The sequence below is a fragment of the Poromitra crassiceps genome (genome assembly GCF_964638095.1).
Source record: "Poromitra crassiceps genome assembly, chromosome: 20".
NCBI classification, from domain to species: domain Eukaryota; kingdom Metazoa; phylum Chordata; class Actinopteri; order Beryciformes; family Melamphaidae; genus Poromitra; species Poromitra crassiceps.
Genome location: NC_139637.1, coordinates 11,509,837 through 11,523,764, shown reverse-complemented (window position 1 = coordinate 11,523,764; position 13,928 = coordinate 11,509,837). Strand labels below are relative to the sequence as shown.

At 41.0% G+C, this 13,928-nt stretch overlaps 2 protein-coding genes and 1 pseudogene across 3 annotated transcripts in view; all 3 read left to right on the top strand.

Annotated features, from left to right (window-relative positions):
- Window positions 1-1,967, top strand: part of LOC310794576 (H-2 class II histocompatibility antigen, E-S beta chain-like) — a 22,789-nt gene extending 20,822 nt beyond the window's left edge. The window contains exons 7-9 of the mRNA XM_083656554.1: window positions 130-243; window positions 711-737; window positions 827-1,967. Coding sequence (XP_083512680.1) covers window positions 130-243; window positions 711-736 — 140 coding nt within the window. The 3' untranslated portion in view covers window position 737; window positions 827-1,967. The remainder of the gene's footprint in view (window positions 1-129; window positions 244-710; window positions 738-826) is intronic.
- LOC310794577 (H-2 class II histocompatibility antigen, E-S beta chain-like) overlaps window positions 1-2,599 on the top strand; it is a 54,034-nt gene extending 51,435 nt beyond the window's left edge. Inside the window, exon 8 of the transcript XR_014553572.1 lies at window positions 2,236-2,599. The gene's annotated coding sequence lies outside the window, so the exon portion shown is untranslated. The remainder of the gene's footprint in view (window positions 1-2,235) is intronic.
- An 8,356-nt stretch (window positions 2,600-10,955) lies between these two features.
- LOC310794866 (C-X-C chemokine receptor type 3 pseudogene) lies at window positions 10,956-13,159 on the top strand (annotated as a pseudogene). Its single transcript has 2 exons — window positions 10,956-11,297; window positions 12,467-13,159. The product of its transcript is annotated as a C-X-C chemokine receptor type 3 pseudogene (transcript).
- Window positions 13,160-13,928: the final 769 nt, after the last annotated feature.

The window sequence follows — 13,928 nt, the reverse complement described above, 5'->3', positions numbered from 1 at the left end:
AGTAATAAAAGTGAATCATGTTACTGAGCCGTGTCCACACAGTCACCAGCTAAAACACACCTCCTTGGACAAGCCAGTCAGATTGAGTTACACTGGACTGTCTGAAATCAACCATCTCAATGTCTCCAGATCCCTCCATGCCTGAGTCTAAGAGAAACAAGATGGCCATCGGAGCCTCAGGACTGGCTCTGGGTCTCATCTTACCTCTGGCTGGATTCATCTTCTACAGGAGGAAGGCCCAAGGTCAGTCCACTAGACCAGTGGTTCTCAAATGGGGGTCCGGGGAGCCCCAGGGGTCCTTGAGGGGGTTCCAGGGGGCCCCCAGCCAAAAGGGGGGTAATTTGCGCTTTGCGCTATAATAAGTAACACAATGACTATTTTGTTCATGGGTTTTGTACACTTTCTGCAATAAAACATTTAAAAGCATCAATCTTATTAGGCCTATCATATGGGGGACCGTGGGACAAAATCCTATCAAATTTTTGTCAGTTTAGGGGTCCTTCATGTGAAACATTTTGAGAACTGTAACTGCACTAGACCACTTCAGACCACTTCAGACTTTAGACACTTCAGACCAGTTCAGATCACTTGAGACCAGTTCAGACCAGTTCAGACCACTTGAGACCAGTTCAGACTCTTCAGACTTCACAGAACAATAACATAATAATGACTAAATAACAGCAGTCTCTTCTTCTCTTGTTTTAAATCAGGTCGGGTTCTGGTTCCCACTAACTGAGGTAGGAATCATTGATAGTAGGAGTCCTGTGTTTTGTCTCCTGGAAGAAACAGTCAGCTGGGAACTCAACCTGCTCTCTTTTGTTTTCAGTGCTGCCACCTGCTGGAGAGGAGGAGCCGCTGTTTCTGCTTCAAGCCTTCTGTGATACACTGCACATGTGCTGCTGTGACACATGATCTACAGCACATACATGTTTGGTGATATACTGTCGTCTATGTACTGTACTAATGTAATATACATGATGTATGGCACATACTTAACCCAAATCATAACCCTAACATTAACATTAACCCAGTCGTTCCCAAATGGGGGTCCGGGGACCCCCAGGGGTCCTTGGGGGGGTTCCAGGGGGTCTTCAGCCAAAAGGAGGGTAATTTATTTTCCCTATAATTCCATTCATAAGTAACACAATGACTATTTTGGTCATGGGTTTTATACACTTTCTGTAATAAAACATCTAAAAGCATCAATCTTATTATCATATACACAACCGTATCGTATTACATGCCTAGTGCAGTGTCATTTCGACTATGCAAGTGTATCTTTTTTTGGAGGGCTGACAGCTGCATCCAAGAATAAATTACAAGTGTCGCAAAACAAGCTAGTTAGAGTTGTGATGGGCCTTGGCCCCCGGGATCACGTTGGGAGAAACCATTTTCAGGAGCTCAACTGGCTACCAGATGAGTCCAGAGTAGCACAGCTTAGGCTCAACATGGTGCACAACATTGTCAATGACAGGGCCCCCAAGTATCTTAGTAGCTATTTTCCAAGTGTTCGAGAATCACATAGCCACAGAACTAGATCTAGCTTAGCCAACCTGCATCCTCCTAGGTGTAGAACAAAGATGGGGCAATGCTCATTTGCTCACACAGGAGCTCAGGAATGGAATGAGTTGCCTTTGACCATCAAACAAAGCCTGAACCCAAATAGTTTCAAGGTGAAAGTTAGGAAATGGCTCCTAGAAAAAGTCCAGGATTAAACCTAGTACGTCACTGTAGTTTTTTGTATTGTATTGATTTTGCTTTTATGATGTAGGTAGGTAATGTTGATTAGTATGGATTGTGTGATTATATGTGGTTATGTTATGTATATTATGTACTGAGACCAAGGACAACAACGGAAATAAGTCTGACTTTTTGTGCTATCCTTGACATTTTTATGATGCGTGACTTATTTTTTTATCATGTATTGTATCAACTGTCCAATAAACTAAACTAAACTATATATGGGGGACTATGGGACGAAATCCTATCAAATGGGGGTCCGTGGTCTAATCTTTGTCAGTTTAGGGGTCCCTCATGTGAACAAATTTGAAAACCACTGCCTTAACCAACTTGTTTTAGTTGCCTAATCATAAGCAAATACAGCAACATTTTCAAATTGGTGGAGGAACATAAAGACCCTGGCGAGCAAAATGCACCAAAACCATCCAACTATGTAATTTAGGGTCTTATTTGACTAATTCTCAAAAAGTAGACGTAGAAGAAATTTGGGGGAAGTCCTGACGGAGTTGGCAGTGAAAATGTGTGAGACAATGTGATGTACGGCACATAGTGTATGTACTGAGACATGTAGCATGACATACAGCACACATACTGTATGTAGCATGACATACAGCATGTGTATGTCACATGACATGTATGTGAGTGTCACTCAAGTCGAATGTATTTGTGACTTGAGGCTTTGCCTTCCTGTGTGACATGATTATTTTCCAGCGACTAACTTCCTCAAACTGAGTCAAATGAAAGGCTTCAGTCCTTTAACTTCATCTGTCAAATCACATCAACTGCTTCAAGATGTTATCTGCTTTAAGGTTTTCTGAGTGTTAGATTCTCATATATCTACTGGAGTGAGATGTCTTTTCCTACAATAAATCTTTGGGAAGCACTCTATCACTTTGTTATTGTAGCTGAGACTCTCCTTATGTTTGTTTGTGTTGTGTCAGCATCACATGAAAGATCCTTGGGAAAAGTCTCCCATGTCATCATTACATATTTAGTAGTTCTATATTTATCATAGTATCGGTGTAATTGTTTATGAAGCTCTGTCCATATTTACAGACCATCATTGATTATAAACCCATAGCACTTATGATTACTGTAATATTCCATAACTTTATATTCACTTCTGTTTTGAGGTGAAAACCTCGTAAACACCCTTTAAATGGTCTTCATGAGCATTAATCCTGAAACATGGTGGTTTCTCAGTGTTTTCACCAACACTAAATTAGCAGGTTTAGAGTTTACATGCAGCACCTGAACCTCCTTGTATGTGAAAACATACCTTGGCAAATCAAGAATTCTGATGCTTCTGATCTGACCTACAAATATCCATCTCAGGGGGTCACCTGACAACTCATGTGATGAACCATATAAGAGGTTTTCAAAGTGGGAGATCACATAGAATAGCCTAAATGTGTGTGATTTGGTTAAAGATAGTTCAGAGATACAGTAGTTTTGGGTTTTACCATTTTCCCCAATTTGCCAGAGTCAGAAACAAATAAATGCCTTCAGACCGACCTTTATTTAAATAGTCTGAATCTATCTTGTCTCAATTGGATCAAATAATTGCTGCGGCCAAATACCAATCTGATCCCATAGGCATCCAGGAATTTAACAAAACTACAGACATCAACAAGTAAACTGGGGTGGGGGGGAGGGGGGGCTTTGTCCCCAATTTTTGTCTGTGGGGAGGCCCACACCCTCAGACTTTGAAAAGTCCTGATAAACCACAGTCAGGGGGAAACGGCTGATAATAATAATAAAAAAGCATGGTAAAGTACAAGGAATACATTAATATATGCACAGACTTTCTTCATACAAGCACACACATGTTTATACAAACACACTTTCTTCATATAGGCACACACATGTTTATACAAACACACTTTCTTCATATAAGCACACACATGTTTATACAAACACACTTTCTTCATATAAGTACACACATGTTTATACAAACACACTTTCTTCATATAAACACACACATGTTTATACAAACACACTTTCTTCATATAAGCACACACATGTTTATACAAACACACTTTCTTCATATAAGCACACACATGTTTATACAAACACACTTTCTTCATATAAACACACACATGTTTATACAAACACACTTTCTTCATATAAGCACACACATGTTTATACAAACAAACTTTCTTCATATAGGCACACACATGTTTATACAAACACACTTTCTTCATATAAGCACACACATGTTTATACAAACACACTTTCTTCATATAGGCACACACATGTTTATACAAACACACTTTCTTCATATAAACACACACATGTTTATACAAACACACTTTATTCATATAAGCACACACATGTTTATACAAACACACTTTCTTCATATAAACACACACATGTTTATACAAACACACTTTATTCATATAAGCACACACATGTTTATACAAACACACTTTCTTCATATAGGCACACACGTGTTTATACAAAGCTCCCTTGAGAAAATATACAATTAGGCACAAAAACCTACAGTGCCAATAGAGCCTGATGAGAACAACTTGAAGATCACATGACTAGAACATCAGGTATGCACCATCATAATGCAATGCAATAGCAAGAGGAAACATATTTTGGGAGGAAAAATGTAGCCTATTATAGGCTACATTTTTCCTATAGCTATAATTTAGAGCTGCCTCTGCTACTCTAAAAAGGTGGCAATATTAAATAACAATAAGTACCACAGCAATAGTTTTGTTTTTGTAACCTAATACAGTATGTACAATTTGAGACATATTTCACTTGCTACACTCCCGTCATACATACAATAATTATAATATTATTAATTCCACGTTACTAATACCGTACCAGGTGTAAATGTAATCAGGTTAATGTGGTCAAGCAATGTCCAATTGCAATAGCCTATGATTATTTACAATCATGTTCAGCGATTCAGCAACTAATAAAATACTATAATAAAACAGTTGTGTCTCCTGATTACCTCATTTAAAAAAGCACCTGCAGGTCTGCTCTTTACACTTCCTGAAAGATTCAGCCCGATCGCACGTAAAATGACATAGCTGTGGCCCAACACAATTCTGCTAACACATTGCTAACACATTCACATTCTTATTATAGGATTCAAACATTTTTTAACCACCCGTTTATGTCAAACCTTCTGTTTTCTTTATGGGTATGAGCATTTTATGTGGCGTTTATTGACTTTGCATGTTTATGTTTTCTGTGTGTAAAATTTTAAAATATTGTAAAAAAAAAAAGATTTGAATGAATGAGGGGGAATAAAAACTTTGATAGATAATAATAATAATAATAATAATAATAATAATAATAATAAATGGTATTGGTCCTAGAAAGGAGGGAGGGAAGAAGAAAAAGTAATGAAGTCTGAGGAGGAAGGATGGAGGGAGGGATGAAGAGAGGAATGGAGGGAAGGTAATGTCATGGTGACCGAAGAGGAATATGAGAAGAGGGGATGAAGAGAGGGATGGAGGGAAGGTAAAGTCATGGGGACCGAAGAGGAATATGAGAAGAAGGGATGAAGCGAGGGAGCGATGAAGAGAGAGAAGGAGGGGAGCAGGGATGTGCACAGATAAGACACCAGGTGGTGCCCAAGCACCTGCCCTTTTACCCTCTGAAGGATTAATGCCCTTTTTGCAAGACACGTCCGCGGCCAACATGACTGTGTTTCAGAGGCTGTAGCAGACTCATTTTTAAAGCTAGAGGGAAGATACTGATATCTTAATATAAATAAAAATATATAAATAACGCTCCAAAGTTAAGCTACATTTTGGCGAGGGAGAAACTGGCATGGTTGTTTTCAAAGGGGCCCCTTGATCTCTTACCTCAAGATATCTGAATGAGAATATGGTTCTATGGGTCCCCATGAGTCTCCTCTTTACAGACATAACCACTTTATGCTAATCCCATGCAGCTTTTGGTAAAAACATGCAGTTTTTTACATTTGTTATTTTCACATTCTATTTGAATATTTCTGCATACTGGGGTAGGTCCTTCTTAGAATGATATCATTTGGGTATGACTTGAAGGCTGAGACTCTTGTGGATTATGAGCCCAATTGTATTCATGTCTGATTATGTTAGTCATTTACTTGTAGTGAGACCATTTTTCGAAACTTGACCTCACTGTATAAAATGACATTTCAACTTCAACTTCAACTTCAACTTCAACTTCAACTTCAACTTCAACTTCAACTTCAACTTCAACTTCAACTGTATTATCCTGAAGGAAATGTGGTTTGCAGCAGACATTGGGACACAACAGTAGGCTACAAAAAGACCAACAATAACGAGCATCATCATGACACAAAAAAGTCCAGGAGTGATCGAGCTCAAGTAGAAGATGAGGACATTGCCTCCACATAGCACCAACAACAGCAGGAAGGGCAACCAGGCCAGATCCCAGCAAATAGTACAACATACAATATAACATCAAGTCGTTAAGGTCATTACAGTGCTGTGCACATTCTGCAGAGGCAATATATCAAAGAAAGAATAGAAATACTGTAGCCTGGGTAAACCCAGCCCCCAGTGACCTGCTCTCAGGCTCACCCTGCTTACAGTCACAAACCTAGTGACTGGGAACTGAGAGAGCAGGTCACGTGGGGGCTGGGTTTACCTAGGCTAGAAATACTGTAGTAATAATAAAACATAATACAAATGCATAGAGATAGAGAATGCAGGGATTGCAGACTAAGCCTAGCCTATTGAGCCTGTCAATAGCAACAGGAATAATAATAATAATAATAATACGCTGCGTCCTTGTTTTTGATGTGCAAATCACAAGTCCAAGCAAGGAAAATGCATGCTGTGGAACAGTGTGAGGGCAACAGTGACATGTTCATTGGCACACTTGAAGTGGAAAAGGAGGTGTGCATCAAAAATATGGAAAATGCAGAGATGGAGGATGAAGATGAATGGACTCAAGATCTGATAATAAACAGGAAGAATGTGACATTTAAGCTTGACACTGGTGCTATGAGCAATGTGATGTCAGCAGAAACATTCAACTCACTGGACATCAGAGGAAAACTAAAAAAATCCACCTGCAAGCTTGTTGCATATTTCGGCCACAAGTCGGCGCCATTGGGCAGAACATCACTCACCTGTGTGCACAAAGGACGAAAATGCAATGCAAAATAGAGTTTGAGTGCAGCAACATGTTCCAGCAATACTGGACAAAGCAACATGCACAAAGCTAGGCTTGGTGAAGAGAATATATGCTGTGGAAAAACAAAATGACATTCTGACAGGATTTGAAGACGTGTTTTCTGGATTAGGATGTTTACCAGGAAAACACCATATCCAGATTAATCCAGATATTACACCAGTAGTGCATGCTCCGAGGAAAGTTCCTGTAGCGATCAGGGAGCAAGTAGTGGAGGAGCTACATAGAATGGAACAGATGGGAGTAATAACAAGACAAATAGAACCCACTGACTGGGTGAATAGCATGGTGACAGTGGTCACACCAAAAAAGATGAGACTATGTCTGGATCCACAAGATCTCAACCTAGCCATCAAACGGGAGCATTATCCGCTGCTCACTGTTGAAGAGGTTGTCTCTCGCATGCCTATAATGCAAAGTACTTCTCAGTACTAGATGCCAATCAAGGTTTCTGGCAGATCAAATTGGATGAGGAAAGCTCAAAATTATGTACTTTCAACACGCCTATAGGGAGATATCGTTTCCTGCGACTAGTTCCCTTTGGCATTTCCTCTGCATCCAGAGCCGCTGGAAGTCATTTTAAGCAGGGGGTGCTGGGAGGAAGGGACGTTTTTTTGGACGTTTTTTTTTACTTTTTTTTTCCATATTTAGAGGAATATTTAATTTGAAATTAACATTAGGATACTGTTGTGATGTAATTATTCAGTATTTTCTCCTTTTCTCACTCATTCAGAGCAAAGAGGGAGATATATAGCATGATGATAATGCTCTATATCTCCCTATTTTCTCTGAATACACCAGTTAACATGACACAGACTTAACATGATAGAAATATTATCAGCAAACTTAATGACTAGACTAATTATTCTGATCTGAATGGCATATATCAAGAAACATTGACTCCTCTCTTTGCTGTATAGTGGGAGGTGCATTTTTGAGTAGGCTATTAAAATAGCATGTCAAGTTCACATTTCTTTATTGCCAGATTAAACAATTCGTATTGGTTGTTGGTTGGTTCAACACAACATGTGCGTGCATGTGCGCTTCTTCTTCTCTCGCCTACAAGCATGTAACTTCCTTGATTGTTATTGTTGATAATTTTATTTAAATAGGCTACATTTTCATTTCCCGAAACATTCTTAACACATTCACTGCCAGCCGTTTTTTTTTTTACTGTAGGTAGGTTCTGCCAGAGGTTTTTTTTGAGGATTCTGGCTCATCTTTCAAGACCCGAGGATTCTTTTCTGCTAAGATTTTGTGAACACACAATATCTCAAAAGAACTAATAGAATGTGTGCTTTCTCTGTCTAAAAGAGTTAGTTTGTAGAGTTAGTAGTTATGTAAGCATTAGCAGTTGAATACAGCATGGTTTCAGCGTCAGAAAAATTATTCTGAGATAAACGGCTTTTTGTGAAATTCGATAGAACAGTCACTTTAACCATTCATTTTTGGCATCAGTAAGACGTCAGACATCTAAACAATAGTTTTGAACAGTAATTTCCTCCATAACAGCAGGAAACCCCCCTCTGCTTCCAACTCCTCCCTCCGTGTGTGTCTTCTTGGCTGCAGCGGCCGTGTCACAAGCTCGTTGCTGTTGCTGCTGTAACCTCGCGTCACCAGTCTCATTGCTTTGCTGCTGCTGTGCCTGTCTGCGCGGCCGCTCTTTGAGGAAGTCTGGATGGACTCGCTCGTTTCTTGGAGTTTTGGTTGAGAGCTTTGATGAAGCTTTTGCGATTCTGCTGCGTGTTTCAAAGTGTGTTCCACCCGTAATCTATTATGCAAATTTGCAAACCCGCACCGCCAGCAATCAGCGCGAAAACGAAAGCGTTTTCGCCAATCCATTTTCATGAGAATGGCTTGATCACACTGCTTTTTGCTTGCCTTCCTCTAGTCAGGAGAGCACTGTCGCCACTTAGTGGGTCGGTGGAATGGGTTGTACACGTTCGGTAGCTCCAATAATTTTATAGGAGACGTGGGGGGCATTGATCCACGTAGCACCGTCAAAAATTTTTTTTTTTTTTTTTGACGTCTCAACTCGCCATTGGCAGTGAACGTGTTAAACAAGAAAGGAACATAGTGCACTGCAAAATATTTTTAATTAAATTTGTAAAAAAAAAAAAAAAAAAAAAAAAAAAAAAATCTAGGGGGTGCTGCAGCACCTGCAGCACCCCTACTTCCCACGGCCCTGTCTGCATCCGAAGTGTTCCAGCGGTCTGTGGCTCAAATGGTTGAAGACCTGGACGGGTAGTCAACATAATTGATGATCTGCTGGTATGGGGCGACACAGTCGAGGAACATGATCAAAGACTGAGGAAGTTCTATTCTATCTATCTATTCTCAGTTGACTGCAATCTATTTTTCATATGGCGATCTTATGAATGGTGAGTGACTCCAGAGAGCCGATTATATGGGTCTCTCGTGGATTTTGATCTTATCCTCTGAAGCTAACCTGGTCGCGACCAGGTTAGCTTTGCAGCGTCAGTTGCCATGGTGATTGAAAGTTAACTTGCTTTGTAGTACGGCTAAACCAGGTTTAAACTCAAACTTACTCGGATAAGGCATTAAACTAGCTTCGTAGTACAGGGTCCAGGTTTGATATGGAGATCCTGTTCACAGTAGCAGCGGGGTAGCCACTCTCCCACCACTCGTCACTGTGTCCTTGACTGGGACCATTAATAAGCCACCCCAATAGTAGACTCAGTTCTCAGTCCACCCCAATAGGGACCAAACGGCGTAAGGTTCGTTTCCATGACTATTTACTACTTCCTAGGGTTCAGGCAATTTGGAGCCGCCGGTTCCTAACAACAACTCCACGTCGGCCTGAATATGAGGAATGCTGACACCATCCAGGTATGTCCACTGAGTCACTTCCTCTTCTTTGATGTTATGTGTGCTCACCGGCATCCTCTTCTGAGTGTAAACCATTGGCAGATTGTAAAACTGTTTCCCAGTGAGAAATCTTGAAATCTCCAAATCTGCCAACATGTAGCTGGAAACTGACGACTTTGGTTCATAAACTGATTTGGGCCTTCCTTCCATTCACATTCAGTTTCCTCATCAATGCTCCACCCAGCGTTCAATGCCAGAATTCCATGTACACACACACACACACGCACACACATACACATACACACACACACGCACGCACACACACACACACACACACACACACACACACACACACACACACACACACACACACACACACACACACACACACACACACACACACACACACACACACACACACACACGCACAGTGTCAGAGAAGAGGTCTGATAATAAAGAAGAAAATAAAAGAACAAAAAAAGTACATTATGGCTCCAAAAGTGTTGATCAGTGTTGACTACTTCTAAGTGTTTTTATTGTATTTTGTACGTTGTATTGTAGTTATGTTTTTGTTTTAATTGGCAGTATTTTGCATTTTTTTACCTCTTTGATTGTGTTACTGTAAGTGTATGTATGCACTGCTCTCTCTGTCATCTGTCAAGGGACTACGGATGGAAATTAGCAGCATGGCTAAATCCGGCATGTTTACATCTTGTTTGATGTTCATTGTCCCTATCAAATAAATAAATAAAATAAATACATAAATAAATAAATATGTCCCATATACACCTCAGTGTCACCTGCCAAGTATTTCTGATTTTGTAGCTTTATTTACATGTAGCTTGTGATTAAAGTGGCAGCAGATTGCAGCCACTGTGGATGTGTGTTTTATGGGCTCAAACTGAGTGTGATCACACTAAAGGGAACTATGTAGGCATAGCCCACTTTCCAGTCTAACTGCCTAATCCAGTATTACCTCATCTAGGTGACATCGATACGATGTGAGTTCTATGTGGCTCTGAATGTGTTTAGAAGCCTCGGCTGCCTTTTTTGAGACGTCACAGTTACAAGCGAGGAACCAGAGAGCAGCAGACCAGTGTTTAAGCTGCTGTTTTTTTCCCAACTGCCTTGACTTCTGAGGCACGATAACATTTTGAATAAACATTTCTCTCTGTGTTAAACCTGTGAATCAACAGTAGACAAACAGGGTCATGGATGTGGACCTTACTGGGATATTTGACCAAAACTACACCTACGACTACTTCGACTACCAGAATGTGTATGGTGAAGCGGACGACAAGCCAGAGAGCTGTGGTCATTTGGAAGTAGTTGTGTACTCCTTGGCGTTGGTCGTGGGTCTTCTGGGGAACAGGCTTCTCCTGGTGGTTCTGGCTCAGAGGAGGTCGGCCTGGAGTGTGACAGATACCTTCATCCTCCACCTGAGTGTGGCAGATTGCCTGCTGCTGGTCACACTGCCCTTCCGGGCTGTGGAGAGCACTCAGGGATGGAGCTTCGGGACACACTTCTGCAAAGTCACTGGAGCCATATTCAATGTAGGTGCCTGGTAGTGTATACAGTATACAGAACAGGTGAGGACAAAAAGAAAGTGAAAGTTCATTTGAGTTTAGCTGTGAGTGTGGGGGAGTTTTTTGGACTAGGGTCTCGCGTGTTACGCGCACTTGATTCCTAGGGTCGCCCTGCAGCTCGCCGAGCTGGCCCTGCAGCTCACATGCAGTTCGCCCGCTGCGCGGCCTCGCCCACAACTCGGCTGCTGCGTGGCTTCGCCTGCCCTATTGGCGCGCGTGTGTGTGTTGCTCACAAAATGTTATTCCCTTAAGTTTACATGTATGTGTGCGTGTGCCTCTTGAGTTTACATCCATCAGTCTTATGACATCACTGATGACATCATCAGTGTCTTATGACATCACTGATGACATCATCAGTGATGCCACAATGCCGATGATGTCACTGATGACATCAACGTACAATTCTCAAGTGACATCACGATAACATCACTTATGACATCATCAGTGGTTTATGACATCACTGATGACATCATCAGTGGGACAAAAATTGAAACAGATTACAGACAGAGAACAAACAGAGCCCACATTGCCAAATGTATAGATATATAGATAAATAGATATATTAGATATATAGATATATAGATAGATAGATAGATAGATAGATAGATAGATAGATAGATACGAGATAGATACATGTAGATAGATAGATAGATAGATAGATAGATAGATACGAGATAGATAGATAGATAGATAGATAGATAGATAGATAGATAGATAGATAGATAGATAGATACGAGATAGATACATGTAGATAGATAGATAGATAGATAGATAGATAGATACGAGATAGATAGATAGATAGATAGATAGATAGATAGATAGATAGATAGATAGATAGATAGATAGATAGATAGATAGATAGATAGATAGATGAAATGTGATTAGACTGTAGGCCATTATATCCTGCCAAGTCGAGCGAGACTCAACAGACCAGAGTCAAAGTACTTCATATTGCTTTTGAACTATAGCATACTCCGCTCTGGATAGCCAGCCAGTTCAACATTCACCAGAAGAGGAAGAGAAAGGGACCAGAGAAGGGGGGAGGAAATACAGATGTGTTGTGTTGGTTAACTCAAGTGTAAAAGGAGAATAACTGCTTATCCCCCCTCTCTCTCTCTCTCTCTCTGTCCTCCAAGATCAACTTCTACTGTGGGATCTTCCTGCTGGCCTGCATCAGTCTGGACCGCTACCTGTCCATCGTCCACGCTGTCCAGATGTACTCCAGCACAAAGCCCCGGTTAGTCCACATCAGCTGCCTGTTGGTCTGGCTCTTCTCCCTGCTCCTCATCATCCCCGACTACATCTTTTTAGAGGCTTTGACCTTGAAGAATACAACACAAGGACAAACGGTGTGCACTCACAGCTACCCGCACGCCTCTCCGTCAGCATTTGACTGGCGGCTGGCATCACGCCTGTTGTTCCATATAGCGGGCTTTCTCCTGCCTTCGGCTGTCCTGCTCTATTGCTACTCCTTCATCAGGACCATCAGTGTGATCCTGGCCCTGGTGCTGGTCTTCTTTCTCTGCTGGACGCCGTACAACATCACTCTCATGGTGGAGACCTTCCAGAGCAGCAATGAGGCACCAGACACATCTACTGATGGTGTGTATGGAAAGGGAACCGGTCTGTTGGTCACTTCTGCTCTGGGCTGTTTTCACGCCTGCCTCAACCCTCTGCTCTATCTCGGCTTGTGCGGAAACTTCAGGAAGCGGGTGCTGAAGATGCTGAGGTGTGAGAGAGGGCGGCAGGCTGTCTCTCTGTGGGAGTTGGGTGCCCCCTCTGACCAGACTGGCCAGAGGGAAGAGCTGAATCAGATGGGAAGGTTTTAGAGCCACATATCATCATGACCTATGCCGATTTTGCTGTTAGGTGTGTGTGTGTGTGTGTGTGTGTGTGTGTGTGTGTATCAACTGTGATGTCATCAGGCAGTTGTGATGTCATCAGTGATGTCACTCAAGCAATTTTCTTCTTCTCGAGTTAAAGTGGTGTCTGTTTGCACTGTAAATATTGAACTGTTGGATTAATGAATGTACTTAGTTTCCAGCTGTTACACATATTCATCATAAAGTTATGCCATAACTTTGGGAATTTTAGGGAATATCTTACTCCTGTCAATGTTGTTCCAATTTAACAAAATGGTGTCTATAGTAATCATTTACTAATGGTGTTCATGTTACTATAGGGATTACTTTATGCATTATTTAATAGTTTAGGGTCATTCTTAATAAGCATTAACTAATGCTTATTAATGCTTATTAGCATTAGCATTAATTTTGTGACCTGCTTCATTGTAAAGTGTTTCCATATTACTCTGTGACTGTGAACTGAACTTTGAGCTAGCTCTTGTGAAGTGTGAACTTGCACAACATTATATTTAGCTATGCTTTTTTCCTTCAAAAACAGACGGTACCTAACCTAACACATCTCAGACCACTTTCTTTCCTTCGCTTTCTTTCCTTTCTCTTTCTCTCACTATGATAATCATATAATCACTTGGCTCTTATCCACAGTTATGTACTGTGAGCAGTGTTGGGCAAGTTACTCAGGAAGTGTAATTAGTTACGTATTACTGAGTACTCCTTTAAAAAGTAATACAAT